The sequence below is a fragment of the Vulpes lagopus genome, chromosome 23 (assembly GCF_018345385.1).
Source record: "Vulpes lagopus strain Blue_001 chromosome 23, ASM1834538v1, whole genome shotgun sequence".
Classification (NCBI taxonomy): Eukaryota; Metazoa; Chordata; class Mammalia; order Carnivora; family Canidae; genus Vulpes; species Vulpes lagopus.
In genome coordinates this window covers 62,008,472-62,030,516 of record NC_054846.1, presented here as the reverse complement: position 1 = coordinate 62,030,516, position 22,045 = coordinate 62,008,472, and the positions used below count along the sequence as shown (strand labels likewise).

Sequence of the window (22,045 nt, the reverse complement as noted above, 5' to 3'; positions counted from 1 at the left end):
GTGATAATATGAAAGTAATGAACCTTCTGGAGGCCCAGCTGGGGCACAGAGTGCTAGCAGGGACCTTCAGGCAATTGCCATTGTTACACACTTTTCTATTAAAGAGTTTCAGGCTCCTTTTTTTTTCCTTTGAAACATTTATATTTTTAAAAAAATCCAATCCTGTTTTAATATTTTTGTACTTTTTAGGTGAGTTTATTTGAATTCAGCTCAACAAACATGTATGTATCTGATGCCTGCTACTGTCAGGCACTGTATTAGACCCTAGGGATGTAGAGATGACTAAGACATCCCTTAGCTTTGCTGTCAAATAGGTGGGGGAGATATGTAAACAAATCATTGTAATACAGTATTTAAATGCTGTAAGTATGAACCAGATATAAACATAGAATAGAAAAGGAAATGATTATCTAGAGAAAAGATCCAAGAGGGCTGAGGAAGGAGAGATTCATTGATTTCTGAGTTAAATTTTGAACGATGAGTTGTTAAGTTGGTAAGTTGAGTGCATAATGGGAAGAGAGGCTTGCAGATGCGTTGAGGGACTGTAGATCATTTAGAATAACTTAAAGAAAGTAAAGTAAGAAGGAGAAGATGGGCAGATGAGGCCAGAGAAGTAGTCAGGGGCTAAATCTTAAAGAATTTTGGTTTTGAGAGGCTATGTATGCAATGCCAAGGACTTTGGTAGATTTCATTCCATAGGCTACATGGATCCATCAAAGGATTTTTTTTTTTTAAGATACTATTTATTCATGAGAGATACAGAGAGAGAGGCAGAGACATAGGCAGAGGCAGAAGCAGGCTCTCTGTGGGGAGCCTGATGCGGAGCTTGATCCTAGGGCCCTGGGGATCACGCCCTGAATCGAAGGCAGACACTCAACCGCTGAGCCACTCGGCGTCCCTCCGTTAAAGGATTTTAAGCAGAGAAATGACGTTATGGAATTTTTATTTTTGATGGATTACTCCAGTTGCCATACACATGATAGAGGACAGTAGAGAGAAACCAGTTAGAAGGCTAGTTTTGTGCAAGCAAATGGCAACATAGTATACGGCAAAGAACAGTGACTGAGATTGTTTCAGATCCCAGTTTAACCACCTACTAACTCCAACTCTGAAATTTCCTCATCAGTAAAATGAGAATAATAGTAATCTCTCACTAGGTATTATGGAAAATCATATGAAATAACCTGTATACGTGGAATTGGTCCAAAGAGCTGAATATAAATATTAGCTGTTACATATCAACTTCTAGTTTTGTTGAGTTTAGGTAACCTATAACTGAGTTTACGATTTTCAAGAAGCACTTTCATTTTCTTTGTATCATTCTCTTAATAAAATAGAAAGAAATCAACATTTTATCTACATTAGATCCATCTTTCAGGATTTTTCAAATACTTAAAAAAAAATAATGTACCTAAGTTTATTCTTTTGGACAACCTGCTAGACTCTGAGTTGGAGAATTAAGCTTAATGTCCTTTTGAGTCAGTGGTGCAATATGAAAAGACTGGAGCCCTAGTTCAATAAATGAGCTTTTTAGCTAAGAAATAGCAGCAGAGTTTACTCTGCCTCTGTTTCTTCAAGTGTTAATAAGAATAATGTGAACAGTTTTCCTAGCTACCTTGTATATCTATTGTGAGGGTCACATCCTTTCCATAAGTAAACATTCACTAAACTACTATTCAAGGTAATACTACTACAAAGAATGTAGAAATGAATCAGATGTGGATCCTAATTTCAAGGGATTTATAGCATTAAAAGAACTATAAAAGATGTACATAAATAACTCTAGTACCAAGAAGATAATATGTGAATCAGTTAACACTGAACATTATAAAGGACTTTGAAACTGGAAGTCATATTTTTGTATAATATATTGTAAAAAATAACTGTTTTATAAAGTGCATTTTACACGTTCTCACTATTTTTAAAGTGCTTCTCCAAGCAGAGGTAAAATAGAGTCACTTTCTTGGATACCTGTGGAAAATAAATGATAAGGATAGATTAAGGTTTTAGGTATATTTTAAGCATATATGCATTTTTTAATATTTTCACTGATATCCAAGTAAATGTCAAAAGTAGTCTTTGAGCCTACAGAGTCTGTGTGTTTGTGTGTGTATGTGTGTAGTTTGTGTAATGGAGATGATGTCATGTACCTCAGGTTTGTTGTGATGAATGGTCATTATATGTAAAAGTGCTAAAACAACAACGTTCATTCTTTCCATTATGTTACCTACCTTTTCACTATTGCCTGATGTTAAGCTTTGAGACAGCAGCCTCTTTGGGATATTTTCAAGTTTATTTTTAGTTATGAAAAATTTTAAACATACAACAAAATCAAAAAGGATTTGCAATGAAAAACCCCATGTCTACCACCAAAATTTTACCATTACTTGTAAATGTCACATATCTGCTTATCTGTCCCTCTACCCACCCAGCTATGTTGAAATTTCTCTGGTGATTCTCTAGGACTTTGCTGAAGGAGGTTTTTTAATGGAGGTATTTTAACTAATTTGGAAGCCAGGAGTACAAATACGTTTTAGATATTTGTTGTTTTTTTTTTTTAAGATTTTTTATTATTTATTTAAATACACAGAGAGGAGAGAGAGGCAGAGACACAGGCAGAGGGAGAAGCAGACTCCATGCAGGGAGCCTGATGTGGGACTCGATCCCGGGTCTCCAGGATCACACCCTGGGCTGAAGGCGGCGCTAAACTGCTGAGCCACCCAGGCTGCCCCCGTTTTAGATATTTGTAATTAAATTACAGTTTTCTTATTTACATTGCTTTGCTCCTCTGAAGAATTTTATTTACTGAGTTATTCTTTTTATTTTTTTTTGAGTTACTTATTTTTTGAATCTGTCTCTACTATTTGTACTCTTGCATTATCATTTCCAACGTTAAATTGTTCCATTGAATTTTCCTGAGAATGCCTTCAGTTGATCCTCTTTGCAGTGTCATATTTAAAGTAGGCTTTAGATAGTCTTCTTTGTTGTCTCTTTCTCCTTTGAAAGTATCTTTAAAAATTAATAAAAAAAAATAATAAAAAAAAATAAAAAATAAAAATAAAAATTAATAAGAAACAATGGTGTGCATTCTGTGTCTGGTGGCAACCACTACAGCTAGAAGCTTTGTTTGTGTAGAATGGAATGCCTGCCCAGGTCTTCAGAGCTCAGGTATCCCAGCACTTCCCATTATCTCCAACTTTTTGTTTCTGAGTGTTGCTTTTTCCCAGGATAGTTAGTCTATTTAGTATGCCCTGCCAGTAAATATAACCTTTTTACCTATGTTTGGTTATAAGTCCTTAGCATTGATTGATTTTCTCCATTACATAGCCATATTTAGATTACATATGACAGAAATTCTTCAGAGCTTCTGATTCTCTGATGGTACTCTTCCCTATTTTCCAGTGCTGCCAAGTGTTAGGTGGATTTCCTTAATGGGCTATGAGGACTGTATTCAGAAAAGTTTTTGAAAAACCAAGTTGTATTCATAATTATGTCTCTCAACTGCTTTCATCCTCTCCTTACCTGTTTGTAATGGTCCTGTCAGATTTGAGACTGACTTAGAGATATTAAAAGGACCCAGCTTGTTTTGATCCATTTTGAGAGATTTGCCCTAAACTGTTTCTCTCTCATATTTTATGCCTTTTTTCTTTTAATGATTAGCATTCATTCATTTCATTCAAAAATACTTACTGAGTACCTCTTCCATTCCAGACACTATTCTAAGTGCTAGAATACAGTGCTGAATGGACAACACGAAGTCTCAGTGGAGCAGACAAATGAATAGACAAGGAAAATATTACATAGGGCACCTGAGTGGCTTAGTCAGTTAAGTATCTGCCTTTGGCTCAGGTTATGATCCCAGGGTACTGAGATAGAGCCCCATGTCAGGCTCCCAGCTCAGTGGGCAATCTGCTTCTCCTTCTACCCTTCCTGCCTGCTCGTACTCTCTCTCACACACTCTGACATGCGTGCTCTTTCAAATAAATAAAATCTTAAGAGAAAATATTACATAGTGCTAACTGTTGGGGAGAACTAAACGTGGTATCAAAGGAAGTCTGGGTGACTTCTTCAGATAGAGTAGTCAGGAAAGGCTTCTCCTGGGGAGGTGATATTTAAGCTGAGACCTAAATGATAAGAAGTGAGCCATATGAATATGGGGTGGAACATCCTGGGTAGTGCCAAAGCCCTCTGATAGTGAGGAGTTTAGTTTGCTTCTGGAGCAGAGGACAGTGTGACTGGAACAACGGGAATGTGGGAGGAATGTAGGAGCAAAGGAGTAGGGGGAGGGGTCAGAGCATGAAGGATGATGGGGGTCAGGGTAATAAAGGACTTGGATTTAATTTGAAGAGCTAGGAGGAACCTTTGGGAGATTTTAAACAGGAGAGGGACATTATCTAACTTATATTAACAAATAACCAGGATAGGGCCATATGATGGAGAAAATTTGCCAGTGCCGAGAGCATCTAACTGGAGGCAGAAGATTGCATTTACTCCTAGGGCATACTAAAATGGCCTAGTTTTTCTGGAAAAAACCCAAGCCTCAGAGACAAGAGATTGGCCAAATTATCACAGCTCCACCTTTTACTAACTGTGTAATTTGGGGCAAATTCTAAGACCTCTCTCTGTATGGATTTTCTCCTCAATAAAGTGAAGATAATAATAGTACCCCCAAGGACACGTGGGTGGCTCAGTCAGTTAAACATCCAACTCTAGATTTCTGGTCGGGTCATGGGATTGAGCCTTGTGTCAGGCTCTGCACTCAGCAGGGAGTCTGTTTGAAATTGTCTCTCTCCCTCTCTCCCCCTCCGTTCGGCTTACAGGCTCACTCTCTAGGTGAATGAATGAATGAATGAATGAATGACCCTACCTTAATGGGTTGTGAGAATTGAACAACTTAATGCAAGTAAAGTGGTAAGAACACATTAAGTACTTAATGTTTAAGCTTAAAATTTATTTCCTCTAGATATGGGTGATCTAACATGATAGCCACGACAGCCAGGAAATTCTGAATTGTAAATTTTCTTTAATTTGAATTACATGTAATTTTTTTTGAGAGAAAGAGAGAGTGGTGGGACAGGGTGGAGGAAGAGGGAGAAAGAGAGTCTTAAGCAGACTCCACACTTAGCATGGAGCCTGACATGGGGCTCAATCCCACAACCCTGAGATCATGACCTGATCCAAAATCAAGAGTCAGACGCTTAACCAACTGAGCCACCCAAGCACCCGCTGAATTATATTTCTGTTGGGCAGCATTGCTCCAGACTGTGGGTCAGGGGGGAGAGCAGTGGGAGAAGCATTTGAGCTGAGGGAGGTGTTTTTCGTAATTACACAAATACCCTTGGAGATTCCAAAACACTTTTACCTAGTGGAGACTCCCCATCAGAGAAGTCCTTTCTCTTACCCTTTTGCTGAAAATCAGTGCATTTATGAACCTGCCATCCTGATAGTGTTTTGTATTCTTCAGGTGTGTCAGAGTGGGGAAAAAAATTATGAATCACTGCACTGTGTTAAAGTGTATTGTTTGGTTTTACATCTATCAATGGTTTTGATTAAGTAGATTTCTGGAGTTCTCTGGAATAGTATCATCATGTAAGATTGTTCTCTGAAATAAAATCCACCACTAATCCTGGCCCAGTGGACCCCAGCGACTTAAAATGAGGAAGAATTAAAGTAGATTTTAATTAAGAAGTGAATTGCTGGTCAAAAGCTGAGGAATTTGAGAAAAGCATCTTGTGTCCTAAAAGCTAGATTTCCAGGATTAAAAAAAAAAAAAAAAAAACCCACTCAAAAAGGTAAGCAACCAGAAATTTATCTCTGAATAAATTTCTGAAAAAAACATGTTTTTTCTTCTCATGCCTCTTGGTTCCTGCCGGCTCTGTGGTTATATAGAAAGGTTTTCTGACTTGTTAGCACAAAAAAGGTTCCTAGTAAATATGGATGACTATTAGCAAATGGCACCACTCTTCTGCCTTTGCTGTTTGGAATGTTTATATTCTTTATTATCCCCAAATAATTTTATAAAATCAGTGGTTTGCCTCAATTTAATACCACATTTCAAAGATTATTCCATGCCCTTTCAGTCTCTTCTAGAGAAGAGAACCCTTTTCTAAGATTGCTATACTGTTTCAGACTCACAGAGGACACATTTCACTGGAAGCCCCTTTGTCTCTGGCCTTACTGATACAGAGACGAAAGAGGTAGTCTCAAAGACTCCCAACCAGAAGTGGGTGTCAGGGCAGTTGCCCAAGTTGCTTGCAGGAAGACAACTGCACTTGATAAAGTTCCCTTATTTCATTAACAACAGAATTTTCTATGAAGCCATAAAATCAGACACTTGTGGAGGGTGGATAATGAGAAAACAGGCATGCAGCTTGTTTGTAGTAAATATGGGACCTGCCTGGGAATAATGCACTATAGAGTTTTCACCTCCTAGTTTTCTGGTGAAGAATTTGAAGCCCTGAAGAAGGGACTCCTCGGTGACCTGGAATGAACCAGCCCAAGTTTAGACCTAAGCTGCAGCTCAGTTCCTTCTTACAGAGAAACCATAATTATCCCAAGTTTGTAATTCTGTAAGATTCATACAGGACCCTGGATAGGGGCACCTGGGTTACTCAGTGGTTGAGCATCTGCTTTCAGGTCAGGGCATGATTCCAGGGTCCTGGGATCAAGTGCCACATCAGGCTCCTCACAGGGATCCTGCTTCTCCCTCTGCTTGTGTCTCTGCCTCTCTCTGTGTGTCTCTCATGAATAAATAAATAAAATCTTAAAAAAAAAAGACCCTAGACTTTGGGGGGATTTCTAGAATGGTTTATAGATGCCACTCTGTCCTGGAGCCCAAATTACTTTATGTACCTCTCTCAGTGACCTAAGCAGGTGAGGATTTAATCTACTCTCAAGACTCTATGTCTAAGGAGCTAGTTTTCTTTTGGGGGGGGGGAGGGGTTAGGGAGGAGGTAGTTTTCTGTACGGGACTCTATCTTCTTAGACTTCAATTTTATTAACTTGATTCTAAGTTGATCTTGAGATCTCTGGTACCTGATAGATATTTTTCAAAGGGCTGGCTGCTTGGGCAGTGTGAACAGATAAAAAGTGGTAAACGGGTTAATAGTCTTTTACTGGTCCCCAAAGCCATCTGAGTCTGACCTCAGATTTTAATTTTGTCACTATGAAAGGCTGTTATTAAGTGGTTCCTGTCTGTAGATGGTGACATACATTCAGATCTTCACTCCAAGGAAACCTTGGGGAAATAAGACTCTTAGAAGCTTAAGGTTCTGGATAGCTACAGGTTTGTTCGATTATACATTAAATCTTTATTTTTAAAAATCATTTTAGTTGGAAATTATCCTAAAATGAATTGTACCTTTCTTTCTTCTTTTTAATTTAGCTTGTTGAGCCTAATTTAATCTTTTCTTAATGACTCAGATCCTTATGGGGTATGTGTATGTGTAAAGGATACAAAGCTCTGTGGGTTTTTTAGTCTATTCCTAACTGTTTTTCCCACAAAACCATTTTTAGTGCATAATGTTTACAAAGTGCAAGGTTTTCAGGAATGCATATCGTTGTATATAAATGCCTGGAGTTAAGCCTGTGTGGGTCACAGTCATGAAAGATTTGAAAGCCATTGCACTAGGTAACTCCTTCCTTGTGCTAACAACACTTTCTTCCATTTGCATAGTACTTGACTGTTTGCCAAGCCTCCGTACATATATATGGCCTATGATAAATAAACCAGGGAAAGAATTAAATTTTTGTTGTTTTTAAATACAGTAAGCAAGCATAATGTAACCAGAAAGAGCATGGACTTTCCAATTAGACATTAGCCTTTAGTCTTTAATTTTAGCCTTTCCATTTAGTAGCTATGTGGCCTTGGATGCCTTAATTCACCCCGTTAACTTCAGAACCTCAGCTTTTTTTTTTTTTTTAAACTGAATGGGAAATGCTAGAATTGTTGGATCCTTTAAGTCAAGTAATGAAAGTAAAAGTGCCTGCTAGGGGCAACACGGATGAATGTTGAGTGGAAGGAAGTAGACATGAAAGAATATATGTGATATGTTTTATTTAAAGTTCAAAACAAGCAAAACTATTCTATAATGACAGAAGTTGAGACAGTGTTTACTCTTGGGTGGAGTACTGACTGAGAGAGGACACAAAGGAGTACTTCCTTGGGTGCTAGTAACAATCTCTTTCTTGGTTTGACGACACATTGTAAAAGTTCATTGAGTTTCATACTATGATTTGTGTACTTTTCAGTATGTTATACTTTATTAAAAAGTCATTTTTAAAGTGCTTGGTACAGAAAGTAGCACATAGTTGATTCCCTTCTCCTATGATGGTTCTTTAAGTTCACATTATGAAAGTCTATTTAACAAACTGATCCTAACCTCTTTTCCTTGTAACCTCTCAGTTTCTTTGTTCTCTTACAGTTCTCTATCTCCTGATAACATCTTATACCTAGGCATGTTTAATAACTATATACAGTGATAATCCCAACTGGTGTAGCTGAAGGTTTAGATCAGTCAGATAAGGTGCAATTGAATGTCTGACCACTGTGATTTAGGAGTAAATCAGCAATATGAATTCTGATTTGATGCTATTCTCTGATGATTACTTGATGTGATATTTTGCTTTTTTCTTTTTTTAAAGATTTTATTTATTTATTCATAGAGACAGAGACAGAGAGGCAGAGACACAGGCAGAGGGAGAAGCAGGCACCATACAGAGAGCCTGACGTGAGACTCAATCCAGGGTCTCCAAGATCACGCCCTTGGGCTGCAGGCGGCGCTAAACCGCTGCACCACCAAGGCTGCCCGATATTTTGCTTTTTAAGTGGAGATTAAATGAATTTTTAATTTTGCCTGATATCAAATCAAGTTCATTATTGAGTTTTTTAATGGTGGGACATTGGACTTACTCTCTTATTTCTGGCATTTTTAATACAAGTCCATTATAGTATAGCAGGCTTTGAAATAGTCACCATCACACCCTGTTACCCCTCATATATTTTGCTTTAGTTCTCATCACTGAAAGAAAACCATACATACTGTTTTTACCTTATTGCTTTGTACTATAAGTATAGAAACAGAACTTATATACTTGGAAATTTATGCAAAGCCTTGTTATAAAAACAACGTAGAATTGTTAAAAAGTCAATTTAAAAACTCAGAAAGTTATTTCTTCTCATACAGGCTATGTGTGGGATATAAAATAAGCCTATTTAGAGTCTCTGCCCTCGGGGGTAGAATCCTGCAGGAGAGGTCTGTGAGATAGGCAGAAAATGAACCTGTCTTTACTTTTGGTCTTCTGGATGTCTTTGGTCTTGGAGAGAAAACTTGGACTTTCAAAGAGAAGGTTTTTCACAGAGGGACTAGCAAGGCCCTTTATTTTATTATTTTTAAAAAAGATTTTATTTATTTGACAGAGAGCACAAGCAGGGGGAGCAGCAGAGAGAGAGGGAGAAGCAGGCTCTCCACTGAGCAGGGGGCCTAATGGAGGCTCCATCCCAGGACTAGCAAGGCCCTAACTGAATCCACAGAGAGCTGTGGCAATGATTGTGTGAATGCTGATGGAGCCAATAGAGAGAGACCTGACTGACTTCATCAGGGATTAGATACCCTATTACCTGTTAGATACTTACTTATATACATTGATTAAAATAGATAATGCCATTCAACCCTCATAAACCCTTTGGAGTAGACGCTATTATTTCTACATTAAAGATGCAGAAATTATGGCTTAGAGACATTTAGTAACTTGTCCAAGTTTACAAAGCTAGTGACAGAGTTGTTATTCAAACTCAAAGCTCATCTGTACCACATGCTTTATATAGATAGTAATTTTATCCAAAGAAAGGATGTATCTATGGGAAGATAGCTTGGAAACCTGTGAAATGGAAGGTCATAAAGAAAATTGATGATGGCTGATTGCATATAGAATTACCCAGGAAAGAGAATGTTATGACTCCAGAACGTAAGTTTAAGTCCCTGTGAAGCTTTTTGTGTTTCTCTTATGAGATGGTTGAATGGGACTGTGATGCAAATCTGCGTGTTACCTGTTTCTCTTCTTTCTTCTATTTTGTAGTAAGATATATAAAACATAAAATTTACCATTTTTAACCACTAAAAGGCATTAAGTACATATACAGTGTTGTTTAGCTTTTACTACTCTCTATCTCCAGAACTTTTTCTTTTTCTTTCTTTTTTTTAAAGATTTTATTTATTTATTCATGGGAGACCCAGAGAGAGAGGCAGGGACACAGGCGGAGGGAGAAGCAGACTCTCCGCAGGGAGCCTGATGCGGCACTCAATCCGGTGACTCTGGGATCTTGCCCTGAGTGAAAGACAGACACTCAACCGCTGAGCCACCCAGGCGTCCCATCTCCAGGGGAGATGCTTTTTCATCATCCCAAGCAGAAGCTCTGTACCCATTAAATCACTCTCCATTCCCTCCTCTGCCCTGCCTTAGTACTTCTACTTTCCATTTCTGAATTGCTTATTCTAGTTACCAAGTATAAGTGGAATCGTACAGTATTTGTCCTTTTGTGTTTGGCTTATTTTATTTAGAATGATGTTTTCAAGATGTGTCTGTGTTGTTGCAAGTATCAGAATGTTACTCCTTTTTCCTCCTCTGCCCTGCCTTAGTACTTCTACTTTCCATTTCTGAATTGCTTATTCTAGTTACCAAGTATAAGTGGAATCGTACAGTATTTGTCCTTTTGTGTTTGGCTTATTTTATTTAGAATGATGTTTTCAAGATGTGTCTGTGTTGCAAGTATCAGAATGTTACTCCTTTTTATGGAATAAATATTCCATTGTGTGTATAAAGCATATTTATTTATCTGTTCATTTACTGATGGACGCTTGGATTGTTCCTTTCCTTTGGCATTATGAATGATGTTGCTATGAGCATTAGTGTACAAGTATCTGTTTTAGTCCCTGCTTTCACTTCTTTTGGATGTATACCCAGGAATGGAGTCGCTGGATCATATGTTAATTTTATGTTTATTTCTTTTAGATTTTCCACAGCAGCTGCATCACTTTTCATTCCTACTAGTAATTTGCAAGATTCTAATATCTCCACATTCTGACTTGTTATTTTTGTTTTCTGTTCCTTTTTTATGATAGCCATTTGAATGGGTGAAGGGGTATCTCATCCTGATGTTGTTTTGCATTTCCCTTATTGATTAATGATGCTTAATGTATCTTTTCATGTGCTAATTGGCTATCTGTATTGAAAAAGGAGAAATGTCTATTCAAGTCCCTTGCCCATTTTTTTTAAATTGAGTTGTTTGAGGGGTTTTTTGTTGTTGAATTGTAGGAGTTCTTTATATATTATAGGTATTAATCTCTTCTTGAATATATAATTTACCAGTATTTTCTCCTATTCTGTATAGGTTGTCTTTTACACTCAGATAGTGTTGTATGATACACAAATATTTTTCATTTTGATGAAATCTAATTTATCTGTTTTTTTTTTTCATTGCCCGTGGTTTAGATGTTACAGAATCATTGTCAAATCCAATGTCAAGATTTTCCCCTATGTTTTCTTGTAAGAGTTCTATAATGTTAGCTCTTGTGTTTAGGTCTTTGCATTTTGAGTTAATTTTTGAATTCAGTATAAGGAAAGTTTAAACTTCATTCTTATGCATATGAGAATAGTTTTCCCAACATCACTTGTTGAAAAAAATATCCTTTTCCCATAAATGGTTTTGGCACCTTTGTTGAAAATCATTTGACCTTATATATTAGGGTTTGTGTCTGGGCCCTCTATTCTATTCCATTGGTCAGTGTGTGTGTGTGTCCTTATGCCAGTACCGCACTGTTTTGATTACTCTAGCTTTGTAGTAAGTTTTGAAATCACAAAGTGTGAATTTTCCAACTTTATTCATTTTCAAGGTTGCCTAAGCTCTTCAGGGTCCTTTGAAATTCTACATGAATTTTGGGATAGCTTTTTATATTTCTGCAAAAGACATCTTTGGGATATCGCGAGGGATGGCATTGAGTCTAAATCACTTTGGGTAGCATTGTCATCTTAACAATGTTAGTCTTCTAATTCATAAACACAGAATGTCTTTCCATTTATGTTTTTTTTTTATTTCTTTCAGCAGTGTTTTGTAGTTTTCATCATACAGTATTTTACTTCATGTGGCTATTTTATTTCTACAGTAAATTAATAAATTAACATTCTAATTTACCCATCGTTGTTTAATGACCTATAGAACTACCCTCAAGAATATATTGTATTTAATAGAATCAGTGTTCTGAACCCACAAAGCTGAGGGAAGGATCCTGGAAATTGGATCCTATTTGGATAGGTTTTCCTTTCCTTTGGGAAGCCCTGTCTGGGTGTCCTGCCTGTTGGTTTCCTCTAATAAAAACCTGGTTTTACTGCATGTCTTCTTTGATCTACAGTAGTTCACATTTCTAATTTTTTCTGCCTTTACTTCCAGATTTCTCCATCTTGCTAAGGAGGAACACTTTCCTATTTGATATAGCTGATGGTACCATGCAAAAATCAGATCCTCGAAAAGGTCAGAACCTGTATTTATATATAATGGAAATAGAGAGTTTTCCTCTACTAGATTGTATATGAATGTATGTGTCTCAAAAAGCTATTAGAGCGAATAAAAGAATCTCACCCTTTCTTGCCAACTTATCCTGCAATTTTAACAAATCCTGCATGTCATTTATATAGCTCTTTATAGTTTGCAAAGTACTCTTCATGTAATTGTCTTACATAGTCTTTACAGTAATCTTGTGAAGTAGGTACAGTTACGTTTCCTGTTTTATGGAAACAATGAGGGGTTAAGAGACATTCAAAATCTTGTTACTATGTGCTGCTGTATAATTTAGTTCTAGATCTTTTGCCTTTAAATCTTTTTCTTCTCACTCCATCACAAATTCATGATCAGTATCAGAATTTAGAAGGCATGGAAGTAGTAAGTGTGGCAGCTGTATGAATACGGGAAATAATGTATGTAAAAATCTGTGAAAAAGAGTTAAAATCCCTGTATGGATGTAAAATATCATTAATTAAGTCAGTTCATGATATTGAATGTCTAACGTAATCTTTGAGATGACATGAGATGCCTCAATATGTAATATACCATTGTCTTACTGTGACAAATGAAGCTCTGTGTTTGCTGCCTTCCTACTTTTCGATTCTCCTCTCACTTTATCTCTGTAGCTTACCCTGCCCTTTTCTACCTATAATAAACTGCTGGTTGTTGTCCACACACACTGTCCATTTTCATGCCTTACTACCTTTTATATTCCCTTTGCCTAAAATGCCTATTCATCTTTCTTCTACAGTCCTAGTAAAACTTGATCTCTGTGGTGCTTTCCCCACTTCCCTAAACAGGGTTAATCATTCCTTTCTGTTTTCCCAGAGTGCTTTGTATAGCACATCACTATTAGAGCAAAATTCATGTTATGTTATGATTGTGTATTTGTATTGCTATCTGTCCTACTAATCAGTGAGTTCTTTGTGTCCTTACTGCCCCCACATTACTTCTAGGCTTAGATACATTTTGTTTAAAGAATTGAATACTAGCTCTCCTTAAATATATGTATACCAATCTTAGTGGGAGACTGACCACATACAAAACTTAGAAGCTTGTAAATAAACATGGTACATGCTTGAAGTAGAACAGAGGGATGATCATAGCCAAGCAGGATTATTTAGGGACGAATTCCTCTAGATCAGGGACTAACAAACTGTGGCTCATGGGTCAAATCCTGTGGGCTGCCTGTTGTGTAAATAAGGTTTTTTGGGACATAGCCACGTTTGTTGTTAATGTGTTACCTATGACTGCTTTTATGCTACAGTGGTGGAGTTGAGAACTTGCAACAGAAACTATATGTTCCATAAAATTGAAATTATTTACTCTTTGGCCCTTTTGAATAGAGGTTTGAAGAGAAAAGGAACGTGAATTGGTGAAGCATGAGTGTATATCATAATGTAATGAAAACAGGTTGTAGTAGTCGATATGCTAAGTGAGAAAGTTCCACTTTAATTGGGTTTATCAACAAGAGCTTTGTTGAAGTATTAAGAATGCTTTGGATTGGTAAAGAAGGGACATAGAAATTCAATGGAAAGAAATGACCAACTAAACAGTCTGGGTCTGTAGTAAGTTTCTTAATTAATAGCAGGGCATGAGGGTGATGATGACAGAGAAGAAGGAAGCAACAATACAAATTAACATTGATTGAGTGTGTACAATGACCAAGAACTGGTCTAAGTGCTTTCTATGTATCCTATTTAATTCTTGCACCTAAATGTGCTAATTACTATTATTGTCTTTATTTTCCAGATGAGGAAACCAAGGCACAGGGGGTTAAGTTACTTGGCCAAGGTTATACAACTAGTAAGTGATAGAACCAGATCCAAACCCTGGCAGTATTGCTGTAGAATCTTCATAAGAGAGGAAGGAAATCTAGGGATATTTGGTAAAAATATCCTTGAGATTGAACTAAGGTAATTAGTCTGAATAATTAGGAAGTGTGCTAACCCATCACAGTGAAGTGAAAATAAACAGACCATAGATGAGTAATGTTGGAAGGCAGAGTGTCCAATAAGAATAGTTTACTCTGGATTAAGTGGAATGAGAGGGACCAAGAAGCAGATACATTATACAATGAGACAGGTTATATAGTTAGTCATTGAGTTTCACCTTGATAAGACCAGGAAGCAGGTAACTTTCCCTGCACACATGAGAGCTGCCTCATAATGCCTAAAGAGCAGGCATACTCAATTGTGATAGAGATGAGCAGCGATTTTCAAGGAAGGAGGTGACATTCAACACCCTCCCCCCACCCAAGTATATTAGAGTCCTAAGGGAGGTGTCACATCAAACACATGCCATTCTCTCCCTTTCAGTTTTGTTTCCCTAAGGGGACTTGTTCCTGTCTAATTACCTACCACTGCTGTGATAAACATTTACTCCTTGAACCACTTTTCTTTTTAATATGTGTATGTGTTAAAATTATGTATAAGCACTGTGAAAAATTTGGCAACAGAAGTATACTGAATGAAGAGAAAGTTTTCTTCCCATTACTCTTTTGCTCTCTTGAGAGACCTTTTTTAAAAGTTCAGTTGTAGATGAAACTACTGTTACTAATGAAAGTATGCTGACATTCCCTAGTGGTTACTGAGATAGAAAAAATACTAAGAATCACTTTCCTAAGGCCAAGATCCACAGCCAAGAATGGAAGGAACTTCCTGGGGAGATGTGGAATTTTTATCAATGGCGGTATAAGAAGAGACTTGGTAGGAATGCTAGAAAGAAGATTCAAACGCTGGCTAGGATTGGTGGAATTGGATGCAGGGGAGGAGGAGGCATTGAACTAAATGGCTTTTACTGTTCCTTCCAAACCTGTAGTCCTATGTTATACCATCTGACTGATTATCAAGCACAAAGGAAAAGACGTCAATGTGACTGGCATGGATGACTTGAGTGGAAGACGGAGTAGTATAAGAGAAAATCCAATGTATAAAATCCAAATTTATAGAACAAGTTACTTTGTAGTAAGACATTGAGCTTATTTTAATAGGATTTCTTTTAACATCTCGTTGTGCTCAAAATAGACTTCGTTTTTTATAAAAGAATTCCATTTACATTAAATTTTGTATTTATTATGTAAAATAAAAGCATCACACACTGTTCATTACTTCAAAGAAAGAAACTATTTCAGGTTATTTGCTTGGTGTTAAGTTGTAACAAATACAGAGTAAATAATTGGCCTGATTCCTTGATGCTGCTCATAGACTCACAATATGATAGAACTTAAAATGGACCTTACAGATCATGAGTGAAGTTCAGCCTCTTTATTTTACAAATGAAGAAAGAAAAACCAAAGATGATGTGTTACTGGCTCAGTCTCACAGTAGCCTAGCTGGAACTTGACTCTCAAAGATGAGAGCTAAGGTATGTAAAGTGCCTTCTGTGGTGCCAGTACATGGCAGATGAAGACACAGAAGGGAAAGAAGAAGATGATGATGATGTTATTTCTTCTGCCCCTACATTACATTTCTGTAAGCCTTAAGAGAAAAGTTGGTATTGTAGAAATATGTATTGTCCATACTACAAACCTAAAGTTGTACAGTGTTAAAATGATGAAATCAGGAGGTCCATACTTCCATAAAATTGTAGGATCTCAGATTTGGAAGGCCTTTTAAGGTTACCTAGTCTAACCCCTCTTCCTTTTCATGATTTAATACTTTGACTGAGAGGTTATTTTACCTTTGCTTCTATACCCTCCATGATAGCAGATTCACACCTGTCCTTCCAACAGTTTATCTGATAGTTGGATACCTCTGACTGCCAGAAAGTCCTTCCTAGTAATAAGCTGAAGCTTGTCTACCTGTACCTTCTACCCACGAGTCCTATTCTGTCCCTTGGGGTAATATTAAGCAAATAGAACAAATCTCATCTCTCCTCTACATGAGAACACACCAGGTTTTTGCAAACACTCTCCTGTTTCCCCCAAGTCGTCTTTTCTCTTGGTTAAACCTCCACAGTTTCTTAAACCTTTACTTTATTTGTTGCTTTCCTTTGAATAGAATTGTATTCCTGTATCTCATTCAGAGTATAGGAACTAGATTTGAACATAAAACTCTACCTCCAAAGTGTTCTAACTGGCAGTGTAGATCATCCAGTACTGTTATTTCCTTTTTTTCTGGATACTGATGGGAATGATGCTGGTGGTGGTGATGCCTTACTTAGTTCATGACATGAGATCGATATATTTCTGCCAGGAAGTATGATGTGGCACCACTGGTACCACTAAACTTCTTCCCTGTTCAGGAAACATAAGCCAGAAGCTTTATAGAAAGCATCAGCCTCTCTTATGCTCTGGATCACACCTCTGTAAGCCTCTGGAAGGGGTACACATTATACATAGTTGAAGTCTCCTAGGTCTGCCTGCAAGACAAAGGGAGTTATGGCTTCTCTGCATTTTCATTAGCCATTCATTGCTAGCTGCCTTGCTTGTTAAAGGAAATGCTGATGTTCTCTGGGGTTCTTCTCTCTCTGTGCACGTGCAGAGATGTATAATTGCTACAGAGGGAGTGGGGGCAGGGATGATTGCCATGGAGAGATCTGTTCTATCTTCTTTGTTCACAACTGCTGCATGCACAAGACAGGATTTATTGCTCTCTTTGAGAAAGAGATTGCCTAGCTTGCTTCCCCTTCCCCCTCTTCTGGCAGATCATCCCAGAGGAATATTACCATCTCATCACACTTATCTCTGAACAGAATAAAAGTAAATGAAGGAGAGCTGGAGGCAGAGAATCAGTTAAAAGGCACTAGGAATAGTTGCTAATAAGAGAGAGTGGCTCAGAGAGAGTGGTACATCCATGACTAGTCCCTTGTCTGTCTCTTGCCTCCTTTGTAGCTTGTCCTCCGTGACCACAGTGGGGCAGGTATGCTGCTCCCAGCGTTTCCTTTTTTATCTCTGTGCTTATTGGCATAGGATTATGGCTTATTAAAATCATAACTACTATCATTGCTAACATTGAAAGAGTTTTGTCTTCATGAGTTTTCAGGGGTATGTTTGATGCTTCTTTTTTCTCTTTTCCAGTTTATATTTCTGAGAAAAACATCCCTCCTTCTCTGTTCCTTCTTCCCTTTCTCCCCCCCCCCCCCCACTCATTGATATGTGCATGTAAGCCTGCCTTACTTCTTTTGTGTTTTCCAAGCTCAATGAATATTTAAAACATGGTACCTTTGAACATCCTCCATTTAATCGAGTTTTGCCTCATTAAATCCCAGACTATGCTTAATATTAATTCAGTGTTCAGGTCAAACTAATAAGGATCAGTGCTTCAGTCTTTACTGTAGTAAAGTGGGTAGAATATCTAAGTTGGGCTATTTTATGTTAGAAGCATTTGTAAGGTTTATTTCTTGTATTTTTTTCTTTTTCTTTTTTTCTTTTGAGAGAGAAGCAGTGTAGTTAAGAGCAAAGTTTGGGTTCAGATATTGGCTTTTCTATTGACTGTAGCCTTTTAGGAACTTATTCAACCTCTCTGGGTATTATTTCCTCATTAGGTTAAAAAGGGATAATGATACCATACTAAGGGGTATCATACTGGTGAGGATTTAACAAGAAGGTTTTATTGAAATAATTAGCACAATATCTGGTACATAATAAACACTTAAAATAATAGCTATATAATATTAATAATACTGCTGTTATAATATATAAATTATAATTTATAATTAAATTTTTTTCTTAATATATGAAGAATTTCTTCTACTTTTCCCTGCTTCAGGGGATGACCTATTATGATTGTTTTGCCACGTGTTGAAAGGATGCTTCCATAGCCTTGTAAATTTTTCTTTTACATATTATTTTTCTCTCCAGGGTTTCTTGATGTAGAATGTAAAGAATCTTTACATCCTCTAGATCTTGCACTATCCAGTATAGTCACCACTGTAATTAAATGAAATTTTTTAATTTAGTAAAAATTAAATGCAAACAAAAATGGAACTCTTCAGTCACACAGGCCATATTTCAAGTGCTGAAGAGCCACAGCATCTACCCATTAGATAACACAACATTTCTGGCATCAAAGAAAGTTCAGTAGGACACCACCACTTTATATTACTAGTCTATGCTCATGTGCTCTTTTCTCAGAAAGCAAAGAGGATATGTTTTCTAGAATGTTCTACAGATTTCTCTCTTAGTGTTTGAGGGCTTCAAACATGCATTTTGAGAATTCAGGTTACTCTTCTTATTCCAGTCTCTTAGTGTCATTACAGTCTTTTGGAATAAATATAGGCACTTTTGCTTCCCCCAAGAAGATTGCATCATGATAATTTTTTTTTTTTTTTTTTGCATCATGATAATTTTTTAAAGGTTCCAGTCAACAGTAAGAGGAAGCCAAAGGGAGAAGAGGCAAAGTAGAAATAATTCTAGCAGATATTCCTTAGAGTCGCTGCTCAAAAATCAAGTGTTTTAATTCTTAGGGGCTGACTAGTAATAGGATGTTCTAAAGTACATTGTATTATTCAGGATCTCAGTTTTCCTTCTTAGAAAAGTAGCAAATAGCAAGTTTTTCTTAATAATCCCTATTAACTGTGTTATTTGCGCTTTTTTTTTTTTTTAAAGATTTTATTTATTTATGAGAGGCAGAAACACAGGCAGAGGGAGAAGCAGGCTCCATGCAAGGAGCCCGATGCGGGACTCAATCCCGGGCCCCCAGGATCACGCCCTGGGCCAAAGGCAGCGCTGAGCCACCCAGGCTGCCCTGTGTTATTTACTCTTAAAGCCATTTTTTTTTTCATTTGTTCTTCACAACAACCTAGTAAAAGTAAGTAGCATTGGGATTATCATCCCTATTTTACTAATAAGAAAACAGGCTTGGTGCAGTTAAGTTAGTTGCCTAAAATCTTTAAAGGAAAATACCCTTAAAGGGAAAATACTGCTGACATTCAAAACAGGATAGAATTTTAATTTCAAATTTGATATTTGTTTTGTTTTTATTTTGTTTTGCTTTATTTTATAGTCAGACTATAGTAAAAGAGTGAAGATTCTTAGGGCAACTTGGAAACTGAATAGTGTTGCGTGGGGTAGTCATTCTAAAAAAGAGTGACTACAGCCTCTTTTGTCCTGTGACCATGTGTGTTAGTCTGCTTGGACTTTCGCTTAAAAAAAAAAAAAAGTGCCACTGGTTGGGTGATTTAAACAACAGAAATTTATTTTCTCACAGTTTCTGGTCTGGAAGTCCAAGATCAAGATGCTAGCAGGGTTTGTTTCTGGTCAGGCCTCTTCTCAGCTTATAGACAATCACTTTTTTGGCCACATCCTCACCTAGCCTTTTTTTCTGTATGTTTGTGGAGAGAGAGAGATCTCTGATGTCTCTTCCTCATTTTATAAGGACAAATTAGGACCCCACCCTTACGACCTCATTTAACTTTAGTTACCTCCTTGAAAGTCCTGTCTCCAAATACAGTCTTATTGGGAGTTGGGACTTTAACATAGGAATTGTGAGGGAGCACATTGAGTCCATAATGGATTTTTAGTATCTTTTGAGTTTTTGGCTTAACCTGGTTAGTTGGAAATTATATTCATATGCAATATTTGCATGGGACCAAATGTAGCAAATATCTGTATTTTTTTATTTCTGTGAATATTGAGGCTTAGTTAAGTTAAACCTGTGGTAACTTGTTATAAGGTACTGTCCCACCTTGAGCTATTCTAATAAGCAAAAAAGATATATTTAAATGTCCTTACTTTTTATTTTATTTTTTTATTTTTGTCCTTACTTTTTAAATAATGTAGCCAACTTGTTAATACTTAAGTCTCAGTACATTAAGGGGTAATAAGTGTCCTCCTTCCTTCCACCCCCATTTTACAGATGGAGAAATTAACATACAGAGAAACTGACTTGTCAGAGGTCAGAGTAAGGTATTGGTGGATCCAGGGATAAATCCCAAACTCCTTAATTCCTTGACCAGTTTTAAGTCCATTGACTATGCAGCCTAGTGGTAAGTATCTTTTTACCCTATTCTGGAGGTAAGAGGGATTAAGAGATCTAGCAAGGACTGACTCTAGGAATTCTTGTTGCTAATTTTGTCATTCATTATCCATTTCTTTTAGCCATGATGTCTTTTTTTCAGTTCATGGAAGGAACTTGCTTTTTAAATTCCTAAAGATATTTTTGTAACACTCAAGATTATTAAGAAATGAAAGAAAAACCTATTATTTAATGAATTTGTTCTCTGTTAGGCCGCTAGACTCTTTAGTGTTTAAATATTTAAATGTCATTAAAACTTAAAGCCATATCAGGAAGGTGTGTATTCTTGCCATTTTTATAGCAATATTTTTAATAGTATTAGTTGAATTTAATAAAAACATCTCATAAGTTTAAGTTTATAGATTCTAAATAAAGTTTTAGCTTTATAGAAATTAAGAACCTTATCAAGAATCTTCAAATATATAAAATCTCTCTGTTAAGCATAGGTTTCTAGTTTATTATGTCTTACTCCTTTTTTTATCCTTTGCTTTGGATTTCCTGAGGTGAGATGATTTGCCTTGTCTAAGATTAAGTTAATCTTGCTCTTCTACTTGACATGAAAATCATGGGAATTTCTCTAAAGTCTTTTCATCTATCTGTACATCTGAAATAGTTAGGATTCCTTTAATTACTAGACAGGTTGAACAACTAAGCCATGTGAAAAGCAAGAGTGTAGCGAGCCTCCAGAACCAAGGTCCCATAGCCATTAGTGTATTCTTTCCATTGTCCCTCACCTCTACTTCTCTGCCCATTGGCTTATTTTTGCTCATAGTAGATCTGCTTTCTCCATTATAGTAAAAAATATAGTCACTGACATTGACCACATTTTACTTCTCTTGGCATACCCACTAACATGCCTTTTCCTCCAGCCACATTATACTACAGTTGCCCAACATGGCACTGTCCAATAGAAATAGAGGGCAAGTCACATACATAATTTTAAATTTTCTAATAGCCACATTGAAAAAGGTAAAGATGAAACAGGAATTAATTTTAATAATTATTTTATTTAACCTAGTGTATCTAAAATACTATTTTGACATGTAACCAATATAACGATACATAATGAGCTATTCTGCATTCATTTTTTTCATACTCAGTCTTCAGAATCTGGTGCATGTTTTACAAATAATAGCACATCTCAATTCAGACACCAAGTTTTATCAGAAATACTTTATCTATATTTAGATTTCAACAATTTTTTTAAAGATTTCAATAATTTTCAATGGAAAAAGTAGATTCTCTTACCCAGTTTTATTCCAAACAAGGTGGGAGAAAGGAGGGCATTTGATGTAATGAGCACTGGATGTTATATGCAACTGATGAATCACTAAATTCTACCTGTGGAACTAATAAAAAAAAAAAAAAGTTTTTCCTATAGCTGTAACTGAATGTCATTTATGAATCTAAATTAATAAAACATTAAAATTAAATATTTACTTAGTTACATAAACACATTTCAGGTGCTACATATGGCTAGTGGCTACCGTATTAGAGCAGGTCTAACGTAGTGCTTTATGACATCATTTCT

The 22,045-nt window shown here is 36.7% G+C and overlaps 1 protein-coding gene across 10 annotated transcripts in view; it reads left to right on the top strand.

Moving 5' to 3' along the window:
- SCMH1 (Scm polycomb group protein homolog 1) overlaps positions 1-22,045 on the top strand; it is a 175,574-nt gene that overhangs the window by 24,978 nt on the left and 128,551 nt on the right. For 4 of the 10 annotated variants that reach the window (XM_041737954.1, XM_041737944.1, XM_041737947.1 and 1 more), the window contains exon 2: positions 12,446-12,526. The exons of 1 other annotated variant lie outside the window; for it this stretch is intronic. In XM_041737954.1, coding sequence (XP_041593888.1) covers positions 12,502-12,526 — 25 coding nt within the window. In that variant the 5' untranslated portion in view covers positions 12,446-12,501. Of the gene's footprint in view, positions 1-12,445; positions 12,527-20,355; positions 20,486-22,045 lie in introns of those variants that run through there. 5 more of the 10 variants (XM_041737948.1, XM_041737945.1, XM_041737949.1 and 2 more) reach the window with 3 other exon arrangements.